At 41.0% G+C, this 21,149-nt stretch overlaps 1 protein-coding gene across 1 annotated transcript in view; it reads left to right on the top strand.

Moving 5' to 3' along the window:
- LOC122063982 (terminal nucleotidyltransferase 4B) overlaps window positions 1-21,149 on the top strand; it is a 56,755-nt gene that overhangs the window by 30,619 nt on the left and 4,987 nt on the right. The window contains exons 6-8 of the mRNA XM_042627677.1: window positions 8,778-8,820; window positions 17,637-17,717; window positions 17,802-17,861. Coding sequence (XP_042483611.1) covers window positions 8,778-8,820; window positions 17,637-17,717; window positions 17,802-17,861 — 184 coding nt within the window. The remainder of the gene's footprint in view (window positions 1-8,777; window positions 8,821-17,636; window positions 17,718-17,801; window positions 17,862-21,149) is intronic.

The following is a 21,149-nucleotide window of genomic DNA, read 5'->3' as shown; positions in this document are numbered from 1 at the left end:
ATCTTAAGACATCTTGATTCCAAGGTGAATCTCCATAACTTCACCTAATCATTAATCCATGCCACTATCTCATCCACTAATAATGATATCATCGGCAAAAAGCATACACCATGGAATCTCCCCTTAAATGTTCTTGGTTAAATCATCCATGATAAGCGTAAACAGATCGGGACTTAAAGCGGATCCTTGATGTAACACAATGATAATTGGAAACTCACTACCATGACCCCTATAGATCTCACACTAGTCAACATGCCCTCATACATCTTTAGTTATGTCCACATACTTACTAGACACCCCTTTCTTCTCCAATGGATGCCAGATTAGCTCTCTAGGGACTCTGTCGTATGCCTTTTCTAGGTCGATGAAGTGATGTAGTTGGGCAACGGATTATTTAGTTACCTTTCAAGTTTTGATTAATTTCATTTTTAAAGTTAGAATAGTTCATGTTATCTTGGGAGTGACGTTTTATTTGATTAGGATTTTATTTCTAATTTATATTAATTTCCATTAAATTTTTTTTCCCCTTTTAAGTAGCCATGTAAGACGATGGAGTTTCTCAGATTTTGGAATGGAAGAGTGATTGATAGTTTGGTTTGGAACCATGGCTGTCTTGTGTGTTTCTCTCCTCTAGTCTTACCTTTCTCTCTTTCTATTCTTCTTTTCCCTCCCATCCATATGTTACTACTTCTACCCTTCTTCTGTTTCGTTTTCTGCAACAGTCCACCAATGTAGGGCTTGCTGAACCCGTTTCCTTTACCGATTGACTCAAGAGATTTGGGTCGAAGGGTGCTGCATTAAAGACAACCCAAATCCTAGAGTATCACCTCCAAAAGTCTTTCCCCGCTGTGAGATCAAACTAGGGGTCACCACTGGATCTGCAGGTCACCGCCAAGAGCAGATTCATGTCGCAGGTTCTCGAGTGTTGCTTCACCTTTGGGGTGGACTCCTATTATTGGTCTTCATACTTCTAGAAAGGAAGGTTGTTCGACTGAAATCTGTAGTTGATTTGAGCTGTCGTGACAGAATTCTCCCAACCGAAGTCCTCCCATCTCTTCCACCCCTATTTTGCTCCAAGGTTGAAGACAACCCCAATCGTGAGTTTGTTGTTTTATTCCCTTTTATCTGATTTCTTATTATTATACCCTTCTCTTTACCTTAATTCTCTCATATCTCATACCTCTATTTTGCTTCCTAGTTTATCCCCACCCAATAATTACTAATTCCCTTTAGGTCCCATCTCCCAAGTGGTTCATTGACTAATCTGGTTATTTACCATTCTGCCACTCCTTATTACTTCAGTTTATTTACATGACTGCCATTGTATCCATTATTTGAATGTTTATTGTGAAACTTGGCGCTTGTGAACATTAGGATATTTACCAAACTGCCACAACATCTTGATTATTGAGTTCTCTCATTCAGGTGGGCCCACAAGTAAACCGAACAGGGTTTTCGAACGCCGGTTCTGCATCATGAAGACCATATGAAGATCCTTCTTGTAGGTTCTTGATTTTTCCATGAGCTTCCGTAGGGAGTGAAACGATTCTGTTGTGGATCTCCAAGGCATAAAATCGAATTGGTTCCTTGAGACACTATATTCTCTTCTTATGCAGGCTTCGATGACCTTCTCCCGTAATTTCATAGTATGACTCATAAGTTTTATGCCTCTATAGTTATTGCAGCTTTGTATATCGCCTTTATTTTTGTAGATTGGGATTACAATACTTCTCCTCCATTCATCAGGCATCTTTCTCATGCTCATAATCTTGTTAAACAACCTGCTTAGCCAGGCAACCCCACATAATCCCGAACCCTTCCGCACTTCAATTGGTAACTCATCTGGGCCTAGTGTCTTACCTACTTTCATTTTTCTTAGGACTTCTTTAACCTCGGTCACTCCTATCTTCCGGACATATCTATGGTGCGTGCTGTTATCATGTATACTCATATTACTCCTCCATGAGTTGTCTCTATTTAATAAGACATTAAAATACTCAACCCATGATGACAATTTATGGGCTATAAATAAGAATCATCTGGTTTCCCATAGACTAAACAGTTTATAGAATGAAAACTAGATTTCATGTCTTATGAACTAAATTTTGTAACTTGTGGGGGGGGGGGGGGTTAGGAGAGTTGTGAGAAGGGATGAGGTCACGGTGAGGGTAGAACAGTGAGTTGTGGTGGGGGGGGGCCAAGAAATTGGGAGGGTTGGAGGGGGTTGGGGCAGGGAAAGAGGGAGGGCAGGGGTGGGGAAGAGGGATGGGGAGTTGTAGAGGGGGTCAGGCGGGTAAGAGAGAAGGCAGGTGGGGGTGAGTTTAGGGATGTAAGGGAGAGGAGGAGGCGAACAGGGCATATCCTCGCCGGCATCACTGCAAGAGACATAGGGGGAGAGAGAGAGAGGGCTGTAGAGCTATGCCTCCGATTGTCAATCCAACCACCTCCAAGGATTGTGCAACTCGAACAATACCAGCTACCTCTGAAGGCCCTTGGCTCAACTCTTAACAACCTGATTCCCAAGTTGAAGCAGGAAATCACCCCATTTACATATCAGGGTCCAGCCAAGTAGCTTCAGCTAGACAACTCCCCCAACTGACTAGAATGTTAACGACCCTATCTTGCTTGGACAACAGCTTGGTGTTGCATTTGATGGCATTAAGGCTGAAATACAAGAGATGCTTGCTGCCATGGAAGAAAAAGATCAGGTGATCTAAAATGTTTGAGAGGCTTACCTTTGTTAAGATTGGATAGGGTAAATGGTTTGCTGTTGCCAGAAGAGAGAGAGAGAGAGAGACAAAGGCCTGAGCTGGTGAGCTATACATAGTCGGGGACGATAGGAAGGCCTATGGTTATAAAAATCAATGCTTTTGGCATTTTACCCTCATTTAATGACCGATATCGCACTTGTTCATTAACATGTATCACATAAATAAGAATAGATAGCTCAATCATAAATAAAGAAGGTGATATGGAGGATGATGTTTCACAGATAATTAAAATCGAATGGATGAAGTGGGGAGGTGCGCCTGGAGTGCTTGTGATCGATGTATTCCATTGAAACATAAAGGGAAATTTTATAGGACAATCATACGACCGGCTATGATGTATGGTGCGGAATGTTGGGCAGTTAAGAAGCATCGTCTAGATAAACGTAGTATAGTGTAGTAGAGATGAGGATGTTAAGATGGATGTGTGGCAAAAATAGGAACATAAAGTAATGAATGATCATATTAGAGATGATTTGGGAGTAGCCCTGATACATTATAAGCTACAAGAAAGTCATTTGAGGTGGCATGGTCATGTTCAACGGAGGCCTTTGCATGCTCTTGTACGGAGGAATGATCTGATTCAGATTGAAGGAACTAAAAGAGCTAGGGGTAGATCTAAAATATCCCTAGGAGAAGTGGTGAGGAAATACATGCATATCTTAGGCCTTGTAATCAAGTATGACCTCGGATATAGCTGATTAGAGGGCAAGGATCCATATATCTGAACTCATTTGGTTGGGATAAGGCTGAGTTGTTGTTGTAGTTGTAGTTGTTGCGTAAACAAGAATAAATGCCAATAAATCATAAACACTTCCTCACCTCTTTATGAATTTTAATTTATTTTGATTTGTGTTACATAGAAATAAGGTTCCAAAATCATACCAAACAGCTGCAAAAAGTGAAATGTGTCAGATAAATACAGATATAAAATCTGGTCTTGAAAGCCGGTATGGTTCATTATTCAGAACAATGGAGGGTTCAAAGTCTCTCTTGCTCTCTGAACAGATTTCTTTCTGTATTGGCTTTCCCCAACTGTATCATCAAGGGAATGGCTCGGATACCAATGAGGGATAGAAGAAAAAGATAACCCCTACCGATTTAAAACGACTGCATCGCTATAGACATTTTTTTTTTTTTGTCAAAGTCAGATTCCAAGTATTTGTTATATTTAAGCATTAATTCATAATCCATTGTCATGTTAATTTGTAACCATTAAATCAATCATGGGGAATTTCAATCACTCCCCTATACTTGGCCTATATTTACTCAAACTCTTATATCCCAAACTTCTTTTCTGATTCCCCCAAAAAGGTAAACTTCAACCTAAGGATTAAAGTATCAGTATTGGTCACCGTATCAGTCGGCTATATTTAAGATACATATTGAGGCGTATTGTATCGGAGTGCGCACATAAGTGGACAAGATACACATTTTTATACACTTTTGCATTAAAAAACAGTATAAAAAAGAAATATATAACATGTATCATGCATAAACACTAAAATGGAGAACACCATATTGAGTGACACATGTATTCAATTGAAGGTGTTATAAAGGATGAGGTTTCTTACATGTTAAAACCTAAATGCATAATGCATTTGTAAGAAACTCACTTAAGAAGCATGATTTAACAAAAACATTTGAGTGAAGACAAATGAACAGACCTTTTCCTTTGAAGTTTTCTTCAATTCTTGAGAAGTTGAGATCTAGGTTTTAGGAGATGGCTTCACAAGCTTTGGATCCTTCCTTTAGGTTCATTTTTCCCTTATTGATCGAAGCCCTATGTTGATTTGTTGCATAAGGGTGCATAGGTCTGACTTTTTTCATGCTAAGAAGTCCCAAAAGCTTGCCTCTACCTTCTCTTTTACGTAACTTATGTGTTAAAAAATCATTCTATCAGTTTTAACCAAAGTATTGAGGGGTATCGGTTTGTGTCGAACCTTATTGGCCGTACGGTTCAATACATACCAATGCCCTTAAACTTTCATTCATTCTGGCAAATGTATGTATTGATGGGTATCGTAGTGTATCGTACAATATTCTACAATACTTATCGATACCCAATTTTTTATAAAATACATGTATCGTATCGTATTGAAACCGACCGATACCAGTACATATCGGCCGATATGGTACGATATGCTTCAATACTTTTTTTTTTTTTGGATGAGTAAATAAATTCATTACCAAGGAGAGAAGAATATACAAAAGGTAGGGGGGAGGGGGGCTTTAGCCAACAAGGAAAAGCCAACCCAGGGGGAGAAAATGCATCAAAGCACCAAGCTAACCAAACCAACAGGATTAAAGGGATACAGTCAAATAAAAGGGGGGGGGAGAGCTCTAGAGATAGGCAAGCAAAAAAAGAAAGTGAGAGAGAGGGAGGGGTGGGGGGAAGGGCAAGGGGCATCAAGTGTGGGGGATGGTATCAATAAGCAAGTTCTAGGAGGCAATGATATGTCTGTTCCTGAGGGAGTTTGGGACAGGGCGAGGATGAAGGGATTGGATTTTGGAGGTATCATTAAAGTAGATGGCTTTCCAAATCTTGTCCAAAGAGCGAGAGTTGGATGACCATCTATGGATGTTTCGTTCCATTCAGAGGTGATTTATGATTGCACAAAAAGCAAGCTTACCAAGGGTGTCACAAATGGAGGAGCTAGCAAATGTCATATCAATCCAGATCCATTCCCTATTGAAAGGGAGAATGGGCCTGCTGGAGGGCCAGCACCTAGTGAGTATAGCTTTCTAGACGGAGCAGGAGAAGAAAAGGTGAGAAATGTCCTCAGAACCATGGGGGCAGAGGTAGCAGGAGGGATTGGCGGGGATGTGGTGGCATATGAGGAAGGATTGGGTAGGGAGGCAGTTGGAGAGGCATCGCCAGATAGTGAAGCTATGGCGAGGGATATGACCCTTGAACAAAACGAGATCGCGCCAAGGAACCACAGATCTAGAGGATCTGATGAAGGACTAAGCAGAGGTAGAGGAGAAAATCCCATTGGAAGAGGGGAGTCAAATGCATTTTTCTTCCCTTTCTCTGTGCCCGAGGGGGAGCGGAGGGACAGCAAACCAAAGGTCGGCAAGAGGGGGGAGAGGTAGGGGGAGACCAGCCCAAGGGAGATATAATAGAGGAAACAAGAGCAGATTTGGGGAGGCCACATGAATAAATAGTCCTGGGAGTGATCAGGTAGGAAAGGATGCCGGAAGGGTGCCAGGGATCCAACTAGAGGGAGGTGGACTAGCCATTGCCAATAGAGAAGGGGATGGTATTGAGAGCAATGGATCTGAGGCTGAGAAATTTTCTCCAGATCCAAGAAGCATCAGAGGGTTAGGGGCCGTCCAGAGAGACTTGTGTTTAAGCGGGGAGGAATGGATCCAATTGACCCATATACTTCTCTGCTTAGACTCAATTTTCTAGATGAGCTTGAGGATACCCACAAAGTTGACCTCTTTAATTCTTCCAAGTCCCAGACCTCCTTCAGCCTTGGGGTGGCAAATGCTCCAATACTTTAAACCATGCTTTCACCTCTTTTTGTTCCCTATTAATTCAAATCCCTAAATTACCCCTCTTCCCCCATGCAGAACCCCCTCTTGTGTTACCCCCTTCGGCTGCCCCCCCCTCACGCTCTCTACATTCTCCCTGCCCCCACTTCTGCCGCTTCTCTATGGCATCTCCACCCTCGTCGAAGATGGTGGATCTTAATCTGAACTAGAAATCTCCCAAAGATCCTTCTCCAGTCTCTCAATCTTTCCACATCACCTGATCAACAGCCCTCGTTGAGGCACTCCACTTTCAGGCTATGCCAAGCTTTGGCACCGGCAAGGTAATGTCGAAGTTGGTTTACACTAGGTAAATAAACTCCCAATAGTTAAATAGCCCAAACCAATTCAAATCTGGACCCTCAAATCAGTCTTAACAGAAACCAGAAAATAGGACCAGAAAAGATAATCTAAGCAGGGAAGTTGTGATCACCAAACCTGTCCAGAAGTAACCAGAAATAACCCAGAAAACTCCTTACAGCAGCAGGTAACAACTCAGCATCAAAATCCCAACAGCATCTAACAATCCCAGGCAGAACTGGGTTTGGGCCAGAAACAGGGAGAACCCTGCGGTTGGAGTTTGGCAGCTCTGTAGGGGCTAAAACTCTGGTTGATTGTCCTTCTTAGGATGGCCCTTGATCCCTTCTAAGGGTCTTCAAAAATACTGGATAGAAACTGAGAAGCAGGCTCTGTCTATTCTCTCCAAAACCCTAACTTGTCAGAATCGATGACTGATTCTGTAGCTGTTCCTTGTTCTGCAACTTGGGTTCTGTTGTACCTTCAATCTATGCTTGAAAACCCTCATAGGTCTCTCTCACAAGCACAAATAAGAGAAACTAAACAAAACAGAGAAAAGGATAAGAAGATGGATAGTTGTGGGTAATGGCTATCTCAGCCTGAGTATCTCACCCACCGCTATCTCAGCTGTTTATCTTCCTTTCTCAAGATAGGGAGCAAGCAATACCTGCAGAAATTTTCATTGATTCAATTGTAATTGTGTCTACAGCAGCCTATCTTTATATAGAGGTTTGAAATTACAAAATAGAAGCTTAGCTGAAATAAGAAACTAATGCAAAAAAATAGAAAGTAATTCAAAATAGAAATTAACTCTAGCTTCTAACTTAAGGAAATAGAAAACAACTACTAGGGACTTTCTAGAAGGTATCTCCTCCCTTGTAACATCTTTGACCAGTCAAAAAGCAATCACAAAATAATACAGCTGTAGAAAATTGCAGGACACAGAATAAAGGGATATCTGGACAGCTGTACTGCTGATCGATGGAGCCATCTGAAGGTCTTCTAGAATCTGTAAACAACTACTAAAAACAAGGAATATACAGGGGCTACGTATGCTGCCGATGGTCAAGCATAGGGGCCAGCATAGGGTTGGTTCGAACTCAGCCCAAAGGCATGGTTCGATGGTTGCTTCTTCTTCCTGTGGTACTGTAAACCATGATGGGGATCGACATCACAAGGTGTAACTGTGTAAGTTGGGTAATTTAGGGATTTTGGATCACCAAGGGAGAAAGAGGTGAAGCTTACTTTTCTGGAGAATCAGAAAAGAAGTTTGGGATAGGGGGAGTTTGACTGTTTGAGTATATATTGGCCAAGTGGAGTTATAGAAATGTTCCTGTCATTCCTTTCCTTAATATTGGTTCGCATAGAAATTCAGGAACTATGATACTAGTTGAACCAGAGAAACCCGAATTTCGTGGGAGTAAATTAATTACTCATCTCTGCAATTATTATTATTGTTAATATTATTATTATTTTTTTTTTGAAAAACCAAATGTAGGTCTGACTCTGTTTACTAGTAATTAATGACCTTTTCTTCTTTTGGGATGGGAGGAGAAAAAAGGAAGGAGGAGGATGGAACCACTACACGTCGCCTATACCGAATAATGTATTAGAATGGAAGTGGTTGACACGGGAGCTCCTCTAAGTGTTAGTCGGTGGAGAAACTCTCAGATGAATTTTCGATTTCTAGGAGAACCTGTTGATAATTTAGTTAATTCTCTCTTCAATGCTAAAGGAAGATATCTACACTACTCTTTAGCAACTGACTAGTGTTATGTAATATACTTGGAGATGATACATGTGAGAGAGGCCACACTTCCTAAGCTCATCCAAAGCTTGAAGTTAGTTTTGGGCTCATTTGGGTCCCCAAAGAATTGCAAGCAATTTAGACATGTTAACTAGGAATATGTTTTTCCCCCGAAGTTCATAAAAAATTATTCATATTGCTGAGTCCTCTGAATATTTACTGGCATGTCCAGAAATGATTAAAGAATAAAAAAAAATAAAAATCTGAAACATATGTTTTCAATTCAATATATTATTGTATCATTTGTAATGGGCACAACAAGTCTGATATATATAATTAGTTCAATTTTTGATGTTTTACAACAATATGTCTGATATACATAATTTTTCAGTTTTTGATGATTTACTACTTGTGATGTACTGTTCCAGTTTTGATGTGCAAAATGGGCCACAGGCTGCTGAGTTTATACTGGTACGGAACCATATCTATTTTCTTATACATGGTCACTTTATTTTTTCTTCTGGTCATGTTGATGTAAACAACTGATGTCTGAATCTGTTAGGTGTATGTTAGAATATGTGCATATACAATAATAAGTTTGATGGGTGTTATTATCGATACATCCTTCTTATATGGTACAGCCAAGGAGATGAATAACCTATTGACTTGATCTCCTTCTTTTCCTTTCCTTATTTTTCTCTTCCTATTTTACTTCTCTTTATTGTTGCTGTTCTGTTTTCTGCGATGGTACTATTTATGGAGAAAGAAAAAAAGGAAAAGCAATGTATTTTCTTATTGGAGCCAGAATAAGATATTTTGTCATGATGAAATTGAACTCCCACGGAAAAACTCCCAATATAGAAGTAAAAGCAAGACGTGTAGGCGGATTGACTCATCAAGTTCCCATTGAAATAGGATCTACTTGGGGCGGCAAACTTTAGACCAGCTCATGGGATGGAGGAATCTAGTGGCATGATTGGCATCAGATCCTTTCCAAAGGAAGGCACAGAGAAGGGAGTCAATGGCATTGCAAGTGGAAGCAGGGAGTAAGAAGATACCCGACTAGTAAAAGTAGAGGGATTGGAGAACTGATTGAATGAGTACCAAGCAACCAGCATAACTTTTCCTGATGGAATCAAGGATGGGAGAGCAGTGATGAGAGGAGAGACGAGAGGAAATGAGGAGAGGCCAAGGTAGCGAACAGGGAGGGATCCCAAGAAGAACCCAGAGATGGCAAGAAGCTGAGCTTGGCGCGCATCCGAGACACCCGAGAGGAAGAGGTTGGATTTGAGGAGGTTGATTTTTAGGCCAGAAAGGGACTCAAAAAGATGAAGGGTGCTCATAATGTTGGTGATAGAGGCGGTGTCGGCTTAGAGAAGATCATAAAATCATTATCAAAAGCCAGGCGGGTAAACGAAAGTGCTCTACATTTAGGGATGTGGGAGATGAGGTGATGGTTGGTGGAGGATTGGATCGAGCGGGAAAGGACTTCAAGAGCCAGGAAAAAGAGGAAGGGCGAGGGGGGCATCTCTTCCAAATGCCCACTGAGGAGGAAAAATAGCCCGCAGGGCTCCATTGGTGAGAACGGAGAAGCAGGGGGTAGAAATACAGGAGTGAACCCTATGAACAAAGGAAGGGGGGAAGGACATTTGGAGAAGGACATTGGAGATGAAATCTCAGCGGATGGAATCAAACGCCATGTGAGTTTCAATCTTCATGAGGGCAACAGAAGAGTGAAATTTATGATTGAAGCCTCTGACAATCTTCTGACAAAGGTTGACCTTCCGAATTAGTGGATGCTGCCAAAGGGAGTGGCGAGTGTTTGATTTCTCATATATCTCTGAGATTCAATGACAACTTCTCCTTTCTCGACCGCCCCTGCCCATGACTGACCCCTTCCCGGTGGCCCCTTCTGGCGAGGCCTCCCCTGGCTGCACTGACCTCCCTCTCTCCCCCTCCACCTCTCTCTAGTCACCTCCTTCCCCTCCCCCTCCTCCCATCTCCTCTACCCCAAGCCCTGGAACCTTGTTGCCTCTGCCTCCTCCTCCTTCCCCTCCCCTTCTCTCTCTCCCCATTGGGTCATGACCTCCACTTCATCCCTCCCTCCGTTATCAACAACCTCCCTGTTGGCATTTGCCCCTTGGGTGCTCTAGAACCAGAAATCTCTAATTGGTCCAACTGTCTTATAGGACATTTCTTGGGAAGTCGTCCCCCTTTCCACATTTTCAAGGCTCCGTTAACCAAACAATGGCGAATCACGGGCCAGTTCTCCACTTTTATGATAGATAATAGCCTCTTTGCGTTTGATTTCTCAGATATCTCTGACAAGGCAACCGCCTTTGAAGCTAGCCCTTGGCAAGTGGGCAGAAAACCCATTTTCCTTAGGTAATGGGATAAATACACTACCCTCAGCAAAGTAGATCTCAAAACTATACCAATCTGGGTAGCCCTTCCCTTGCTGCTTCTTCACTTTTGGTGCGCTAAGGGTCTCAGCATTATAGGTTCAATTCTTGGAGAGCCCTTATTCTCTGATCTTCGAACCAAGACGATGGAGCGTATCTCCTATGCTCGCATCTGTGTCGAAATCACCGCTGACCTCTGTTTCCATCTATGAAGATGGAGAACACTATTTTAACCAAATAGTTCAATATGAGTGGCTCCCTCCTCAATACACTACTTGCAAGATTTTTGGTCACCAGACTACTCACTGCATTGTGAAGACTTCCGCTGGAATTGAAATCGTGGACGGTTTCCCCCAAACCATGGAAGACCCTCTGGCTTCAAACCCTACAAGAGTTTGCTCCTTTTCCTAGTTGCTGCTCATTTCCGAAGGGCTCATAGAAGACTCCAGTGTTGGAACTGTAATCATAGCCTCATGGCCCTTTTAAAAGCCTCCGATGGCTCTGAACCCAATGCCCGTCATGCTTCTCTCGATCCTTTGGACCATCATCATGAAACTGCTGGACAAAACCGCTTTTCCCTCTTGATGTCCTCTGCCTCTGAGGATGGTTCTGACGACTGCTCTGAAGCTGGGTCTGACAGGTTGGCCAATCTCTTTTTTGGTTCTAGTCCTACTCCTGCCGTTGGTCCTCCTGACCTACCTTCCTCGTAGCCTGCTTCTAACCCCTTCCATCACTACTTCTGACCCTCCTTTGCCATCGCTGTAGCTCCCCTCTACCTCCTCTGTTGCTCCTCCCTTGGAACGTTCTCACCCCATCACCCATCGTGGTGCCCCTTTACTTTCTCTCCTTTCCCTTCCTTTTGGGGGGGGGGGGCACTGTTGCTTCAGTGGAAAACTCACTTATCCACAACTCTTTAGCCCTTGCCACCTCTCTTCAGCCCACCTTCGTTCATCCTCCTTTTCTCTCCACTAGCCCATCAACCCAAACCCACTACTGGCCATAGTTGCCACGGCGTCATGGTGACCCAAGGCGGTGGAGGCGTGGCTAATCGATTTGGCGGTGAAACACTTGCTACGGTGATCAAATCGCCCATGTGTTATTTTTTATTTCTCCTATTTTCTAAAGTTATTTTGTATGTTATAATGTATATACCGTATTACATAAAAAATCAATCAACATTAAGCAACATCAAGTCATAAAAATCAACATAGTCACACTCACATCAAGTCATAAAAAATCAAGGTGACTTACTGATTTTTTAGAGAAATGCTCTTCTTTTATAATAAGTTTTAGTGGTCACATGATTTTATTTTTAGATGAGACTTTTTGTACTAGGTATAATACAAAACTAATTAATGCAGGAGTAGATTACAAGTAACTAACTCCGCAATTTATAACCCCAAACAATACAAATAGGAGTAAGAAACAAATAAATAATACCATCAAATAAATCCCCAAGGATACAATACCCATATAGGAGCAAAACCAGCCCAAAACCTAACCTGATAAGAGAGAGAAAGACCTATTATAGAGCTGGAGAGAGGAAGGTGCGGCCAGGTCTGTGGGAGTCCGATTGAGCTGTACTTTTGGGTGTAGATAGTCCCTAGAGAGGGCACAAAAACTCTCAAATATGAAGGGCTTCTGACGACTGGTTATGGAGTTACGCACTTTCTTGATTTTCAGACCTAAGAGAGAGAATGTGAAGAATTCTGCAGGAACATCAACTTATCTTCTTCAGATAACCTTCAAGAGAGGATCGATTGATCTTCTTAGAGTATAGAACCAGTCCTCTAAAGGATTTGTAGATCATATCTCAAACTTGGGTAGCAATGAGGGTCGATTGGCTTCAAGAACAAGAACTCTTTGGCTGATTGATTCTGATTTTGTATGCTTTAACAGGTCTGAACTTCTAATAACAATAAACAGAAAATAAAAATAGAAAAAGAAGAATTGATGGAGGGTTGAGAAGGGTGAAAGAGAATAAAGGAATGGGTATCTCACCCCTCAGGTTTTGGGTATCACACCCCTCAAAGGTTTAGGCATCTCACCTCTCAATAACAGTTTTTTTAGCTAAAGAGTAATCACTCAATAATTCATTTATTCAAATCTTCCATTATGAGTACATAGGCTACTCTATTTATAGAGGGCAGAATAGCAATCAAACTACTTAGGAGCTAGTTTCCCAGTAGGACTAGACACTCCTACTACAACTAGGAGCTAGTTTCCCAATAGGACTAGACACTCCTACTACAACTAGGAATTCAAAATAAGACTAGGACTTGGCTTTATGACTCCAACATGGAGTAGAACTAACTAACTAATAGTCCATATATGACTTTACAACCGACCAATGGCCTAATGGGCCTTTATTGAATTAAATAGCAACTAACTAAACTAATGTATTAAATCCCGTTTTTCTACCTTCTACCCATATTTTAGGTCCATTAAAGTGGCCAATTTCAAAGAAAACCCATGGGATCAAAGGCCCAACACATATATAACACAACCCAAGGCTTATTTGCAATAAAATAAGCCCAAGTGACTTATCTACATCACTAGCTTTCCAATAAGTCTAAGATTACTTAAATCCATAGTTGTCACGGCGTCAAATCGATCCAAGGCGGTGGAGGGGTAGCTAATCGATTTGGCGATGAATCGCCCGTTATGATGTTGCCATGGCGGTCAAATCGCCCATGTGTAAAAGATGCATTGAATTGACAAGTGGGGGAAAAAAGATGCACACAAGCCAACAAGACATTATCATAAATTTGTAAAAAAAATTATATGAACCAACATATATCATAGATTCACAGGGGAACATTGTTAAAATATGTTGCAACAGAAGAGAACTAGAAAAGATCCATCAAATTAACACAAGTATATTGGAAACCAGAGATTACCATGGCTTTTTCCCCCAGCACATAGACTTACCTTGCTTAATATTAATACAATCCACAATCTAGAACATGATTCTAATCATGGAAAATCTGGTAATTCAAGACCACAATCATGATTGCTAGAAAATTTGCATAAATGGAAAAGGTAATACAACATTACAAAAAAAAAAAAAAAAAAAGAAGAACAGAGAAAGATTTCTGTTATGGGTGAGTGAACTAAGGAAGAGGAAGAGGAAGATTAGATGAAGAGAAGAGACTGATTATTGATTAGTAGTAGAAAAAGGGGGAAAAAAAAGAGGTGAAGACTCTGACATGTCGAACAAACCAGATTCGTAGGGGCAAGGAAGAAGAAGGTTAGAAGAGGAGAAGAAGAGAAGAAGAGTTGATACCAGAGGCAAGGAAGAAGAAGGTTAGAAGAATAGAAGAAGAGTCAATACCAGAGACAAGGAAGAAGAAGGTTAGAAGAATAGAAGAAGAGAAGAAGAGTCGAACATACCTATCTTCGCCGGAGCACGGGAGCAGCAACACCGGAGCAGAAGCAGCTATCGCCGGAGCAAAATAAGGGTTGAAGGGTTGAAGAGTCTCTTCGGTCTTCACTTTGAGACTTAGGGTTGAAGCGTTGAAGAGAGTTGGAGTTGCGACTTTGTCTCTTTGGTCTTAATTTAGACTTTTTTTTTTTCCTTTGGTACAACTTATTAATTTACACTTTTATCCCATGTAGCATTAATTTGTACACTTCAATTACACCTGCGAATAACATTGTTAGAAAGAGAATCAATTCAGTAATTAACAATAATAACTTAAAAAAGAAAAATGGCGACCGATTTATGTATACAACGTCATAAATCGTCGCCAGGGACGATTTGGCGATGCCATACGACCCTTGGCGGTCGATTAATGAAGATGACCCTAATCGGTTCATCGATTTACCCTCTCCAAAACGTTGGGACGCTTAATTGCCGCCTTGGCGACGCCGTGACAACTATGTTTAAATTTGAGTTGTAATGACAAAGTTATGTTCCGATCAAACTTATTTTAAAGTGTGCGAATGCTGTTAAATCGCTTGAATGGAAATGATTTTATTGACATCAAAACAAAAGATTATTTTACTGTACTTTTGGTTTTTAGCAATGTTCTACTATGATAAGATCTATAAAATAATTCTATGCCTCGAATTGCTTGGCTGATAGAGAGATTTTATGGAATGATCTTTGTCCCATTGTCGGCCAAATTGGGTCCAACCCTTGGGGGATTTAAGGGGATTTTAACTATGTAGAGTTCAGTGATGAAAAACAGGGAGGATGCCCTCTTAGTTCTTCCAGCCTTGATGCTCGTAATGAGTGTACTGATGACATTGCTGTATATGACCTCAGATGGTCGGGTATCAAACTCACCTGGAATAATAAAAGATTGGGCGATGCACACATTGCTTGCAAGTTGGACTGGGTCTTGGTGAATGAAGCTTGGCTCTCTGCCTTCTCTTCTTCCCATGCTTCTTTTGAGGCCCCAGACATTTCGGATCACAACCCGATCTCCCTCTTTGTTCATCCCTACACATCTTTTGGCCCCAAACCTTTTAAGTTCTTTGATATGTGGTCTTCCCATCTTGACTTCCCTTCCATTGTTAAGGAAGCTTTGACTAAGCCTGTTAATGCCTTCTCCACCCCTCTCATTGGTTTGGCCAGAAAGCTCTGGAATGTGAAAGAGGCCCTCAAAGCCTGGAATACTAACTCCTTCGGGAATATTTCTTCTCTTGTTACTGATTGTGGGAGTAGGCTTGCTTCCATTCAGTACCAGCTCCAATTGGGCCATCTAAATGCTTATCTAGCTGATCTTGAGAAGGCTGAATCTGAAAATCTTTCCTCCCTGCTTGCCCAAGAGGAAAGTTTTTTGAAGCAAAAATCTAGGGTTAATTGGTTGGAACTGGGTGGCTCCAACTCAGCCTATTTTCATCGCTCTCTGAAAGCCAAAAATAATTTCAATTCCATCCAGCTGCTTCACTCCTCAGATGGCACCCATGTTACCAAAGTAGATGAGATCAAAGAGGTGGCAGTTGATTATTTCAAGAACCTCTTCTGCCCTGATGTCTTTCCGGTTTGCCCCATTCCTAATGGCATTATTGACAAGTTCATCCCGGATAACTTGCATAATTTGCTTATTGCCATCCTTTTGATGAGGAAATTTCAGCCGCAATCCTCTCTCACAAAGCTTGTAAAGCTCCGGGCCCTGACGGTTTTAGTATTGGTTTTTTCACTTCCTCTTGCGATCTTGTCAAAGATGATGTAATCAAGGCTATCAAGAGCTTCTTGTTCAATCCTAGCCAAATTAAAGGGATCAGTCATACATTCTTTTGCCTCATTCCCAAAAAAGAGGGAGCCGACTCAATGAATTACTACAGACCAATCTCTTTGTGCAGCCTCATCTACAAGTTTATTACCAAGATCCTTGCCAACATGGTCAAACTTGTGGTTGACTCGCTGATCAGTGACAACTAATCGACTTTCATCTCGGGTAGAAGTATTGGGGACAACATCCTTCTCTGTTATGAGATTGTTAGAGGATTTGATAGAAAATTCCACTCGCCGGCTGTTCTTTTGAAGATTGACGTTCACAAGGCTTTCGATTCCTTGAGATGGGATTTCATCCTTTCAGTTTTTTTGCAAGATGGGTTTCCCGCCAGTGTTCTCCAATTGGATCCACCAATGCATTGCCTCTCCCCGCTTCTCGGTCTTAGTGAACGGTAGTCCGGCTGGGTACTTTCCCTCTTCTGTGGGTATCCGCTAGGGGTGCCCCTTGCCCCCCTATATTTTTTGCCTTGCTATGGAAGTCCTTTCTCGATCCTTGCAACTGGCCATTGATTAACAACTTATCTCTGCCATCCCCAAGTGCAAGGTAGCTGAGATGAGCTGATGATCTGATGATTTTCTCCAGGGCTGACTCATCTTCTGTGGAGTCTATTATGCATTGCTTGAATTGATTTGCCTCCATGTCGGGTCTTCTCATCAATCCTAGCAAGTCTCTAATCTTCATGGCCGGTGTCTTTGATGTTGATAAGGCTTCCTTCCTGGAGCCAACTGGCTTTGCCCTTGGCCAGCTTCCTGTCAAGTACTTGGGTTTACCTTTGATTCCTACAAGGCTCACTACCCACCACTGCACCTCAATGCTTGACCTCATTAGAAAGCGCTTCCAACTCTGGAAAGGAAAACTGCTTTCCTATGCATGTTACCTGGTGGTCAAGCGGTCGAAACAGCCTCTCAACATTCTCTGGGTAAGGCTGCATAGTTCTTGCCCCACCCGGACCTCGCACATGCGGGAGCCTTGTGCACCGAGTACGCCCTTTTTTGTAATATTGCAGTATAAAATTTTCAATTACTCAATATAATTCCCAAAATATTGGTAATTTGATTTTCTTCTTAAACATTGTTCTATTTAGAGTTAAATGAAAATTTGGGAACTCCTTTTAGATTGCTTTTGCTTCACCTCCTTGGATTGGGCCGTTTAGGCTTGTGATTGCTCCCTCCCCCCTTTACCTTTATATATTCTCTCTCCTATTTATTGCATTTTATTATTCATCCAAAAAAAAAAAAAAATGGGAACTCTTCTATTGTAGATGTTTGGGGCCTCCTGAAATGGGAGATCCTGCATTAACACTTCAATAAGCCCTTCGCGTGCAATTGGTCATGACTTGCAGCCTGAAGTTTGAGAAAGTTCTGAAACATTATTGTCAGTTCTTATTTGTATAAATTTTGATGGGCCATGATCCTATAAACATTTCTTCAACATGTTATTGTTGACTTCACTTTCCAATCAGTTGTATGCTTTATTGAATTTAGACTATTTAGTAACATTGATTCTTTTGTTGAATAAGAACTGATCTGTTTATACAGAAGTTGAAATCTTATTTCGGTGTTGTTAGTGTTGTGACGTGAAGTTTTATTAACCCTTTTTCCTCTTAAAGAATTAATTTCTGTATATAATATTCTTACAGGATGCCATAACCAAAATTCCACCCCTAAAGCCATTGTGTTTGATACTGAAGGTGTTTCTACAGCAAAGAGAACTGAATGAGGTCCGAGTTTGTGTGCAAGATTCTTCCATTTTTATGTGGCTCATCAACTCCTCTTCATGTTATTCATTTGCTTTTATTTTGTAGGTTTATTCTGGCGGAATTGGCTCATATGCTCTACTTGCTATGCTCATAGCACAGTTGCAGGTTAGGATTTCAAATTTGTTGACTATGCAGACTATTTTTTTTTTTTTCAGATGATGTCGGTCTTGTAAAATGTGTATCAAAGGCTTGTAATGACATCTTTGGTGAATTGTTTAATGAAATTAATGAACTTTCCCTTCAGATTTCTGTTCTTTTCAGTACGTGTCTTGCTCATGGTGGCATCTTTACAGGAGATGCCTCAGTTTTCCTCTAAGAAACCTTGGTTTTTTTTTTTTTTTTTTTGGTAATCAGAATATTCTACCTATAGCGTTGGTTCCCTCTACATCAATTGGAAGTGTCAAATCACATTCAGGGCTTCTTTCTTTCATTGAACTGCTTAGAAGATTGTGTATTTAAGGGTATAAGATCCATATTATGTTCTTGCAGCACAAACAAGGCCTGTAATTGATTTCCCTCTTGCATCTGCATTATCTGTTTACATTGTAGATTTGGTTCACTTCCTGAAAATGTTTAGGATATCATGGATGAAAAATCACTCTTCTGATCTTATTACTCATTGAGATCTTGCGGATGAGATTTTTTGGGTGTGGGGGACTAATGCTAATGTAGGCCTAGTACCCAATTAAACAACTTGGTACCAACTTTACAGGAGGATCACAAGAAACTGACAAACAATACAAGACAGTCCCATGGATGCTGAAATATCATGAGATCTCAGAAACTAGAAGGTAAGTTCCAAATCAGTAATTCACCCACAGCATCACATCCAATCATGAATACAGATCTATAGTGCCATCAAAGGGAGGGTCTGAGATGCGTATCTCACAGAGAAAATATGGGCAGGATTCAACTAGAGGATCATTGATCTCAGAAGAAACTTGAGGCTGCTGCAGAATTCGTAATCTCAGTGAACAGCAAGAACAGGAAGGCTGTCTTCAAATATGGAACTTGATGGCTAGACTCTTCCATATTGAGAACACCAGGCAGCATCAGTCAGCACCGTTGGATACTTCTCTGAAGTTAGGTGCAGAATCCCGAAATAGAAACAAAGAGGGAGGGAAGAAGAAGAAGACGAAGAATAAGAATAAGGGGGATAAGGGATAGGGGACTATCTCAGTCTCACCCACGGCCTCTCACCGTCACTGCATCTCACAGCTTCTGAGCCAAAGCATTCTCTCCTTTTTCCTTTAAAACTCAAATCGTGGTCTATATTCAGCCTTGTTCTTTATTTAAATAGCAATCAATTACAACCAAAGTCTTCTAGAAATAAAATAAAATCCTAATAACAATCTAATTAACTAACAACTAAAGAATCCTAAAATAGAAATTACCCATTTCATAAAACAACTCTAAAAAATAGAAACTTCTGTAGTCTAATAAATCCCCCATGCAGGGTATGACTGAATCCTAAAATATAAGATGATGCATGCTGGGAATATCTTCCATATTCCTCTCCACGTAATTAGCAATTGGCCTTCAACTTGATCTTCATACAGCTGGCCATGGGCCCACGAAATCTGGACCCAATCTCCCTAGAAAAATATCCAATGCAAGCTCCCATACTTGCGTCCATATTGTGCTTCTCAAGTCCTACTGCAAGCTATTTCCTCCCCCAAAAGGTCTCACATGTGGACGAAATCTGGAAATTATCTCCTTAAATCAGCAAGTTGAGGGCAAATTAGTTATCTTTTTAATGCTGGTCGATATCCCAATAAAGCTGCTGATCGATCCCTATTATATGGCAGAATATTGGTTTGAACACGCTGGATCGAAGGGCTTGAATAAACCCCGAAAATGACCCAAATTCGGACCCGATTTGGAGCCCCATCAATGTACTGATACTGCATCAAATGCGAAATCTGCTAAATGTAGGACCTTTGACTGCAAAATATCATTGTCCTAAAATTAGGGAGCTACTGTTTAGCCTCCATTGTTTATCTATCTTGAATTCCTGATCTTTATTTTAAGACTAAAATGGAATTCTTCTTGCTGGCGCTTGCACTGTATCATTTTCATAGCTAGTAACTCCTCTTTAATCATTCTCATTTTAAAAGCCCCCCTCCCCCCGGGGGGGGGGGGGAAAGAGAACTTGCAATGTTTCTTTTAATGAATCACATTACATCATACACCAGAAAGTTTTGTGACTCAATTTAGAAAATGGTAATATGTAAGTATTAGCAATTGTATTTAAATCATTCATGTTTATTTCTTGTTGTAACTGCCAATCAATCAGATAAGTACATTCAATTTTGGGGAGGGACTTAATGAGATGTCACATTTTTAGATGAAAATCTTGGAAGATGAAAATAAATCTATATTTACATACCCTTAGGAATTCAAATTTTGAATTAACTAGGCCTTGTCCCGACTCAGGCTACACAAATTTTCCATTCAACTTTATTTAAAGTCATAAGCTCTTTGTACCTTGTACTCAATAACCATGCACTACAATAAGTTGGCCAGAGATAGCAACAAGAACAACAAGATCCAAAACCTTATGCCAACTTAATGGGGTTGGCTACATGGATATTCCAAGCAAGGACGAGCATAAGGATCCATGCAAAAAGATTGATGGGTTATGATGCAGATGCGGCTGCCCTTTCTTGGTTGGACCAGCATGACCGGCTTTGGAAGCCAAGAGCCAAGAAGAACCGGTCCAGCCCAGGGTTTTGGTCCAACAAGGGTTGAAAATAAAATTAGTAGTTTACCCAGTATTTTATTTCATGCTTTTAGTTTCCAAACTTGAACGTAGGAGTAGGATTTATTTCCTTGCTTTGGTTTCCTTTTATAGTTGTTTCCTAATTTAGGCTAGTTTCCATTTCAGTTAAGTTTCTAATTTCATGTTCCTATTTTTCTATATATTGGTTGTAATCGACTGAAGATTTAGAGAGCAATTTGATTATTGAATGAATGTGTGAGTGTGATCCTCCTTTTCCCCATCTCTACTCTGATTTTCCTTCCCTTCCCTAAGGGTTCTCCATCAACTTGGTATCAGAGCCGAAGGATCCTATTCTTTCCCCATCTTTCTTCTTCCCTTCCCATTCTCTGTGTCGGATTCCACCGATACTGAGAACACTGAAAAAAAAAAAAAAAAGAAGCCATCGCTCACCCACCCCATCCCTTCAATCCTACTGAAAACCAAAGGGTAACCCCTCGGCCCTCTGTTTTTTCTTTCCCCTTCAATCAAAACCCTTCTAGGGTTCCAGATTGTGAAAAAAAAAGGCGAGAAGAGCGGCAAGAAGTAGCAGCAGAAGAAACTGAAGTAGAAAAAAAAAAAAAAAAAAAAAAAAAAAAAAAGGGAAGGATATACAATTATGATTGTTACAACTT

The sequence above is a fragment of the Macadamia integrifolia genome, unplaced genomic scaffold, assembly GCF_013358625.1.
Source record: "Macadamia integrifolia cultivar HAES 741 unplaced genomic scaffold, SCU_Mint_v3 scaffold1508, whole genome shotgun sequence".
Taxonomy (NCBI): domain Eukaryota; kingdom Viridiplantae; phylum Streptophyta; class Magnoliopsida; order Proteales; family Proteaceae; genus Macadamia; species Macadamia integrifolia.
Note: the sequence above shows the minus strand (reverse complement) of the source record. Positions and strands in the feature narration are given on the sequence as shown.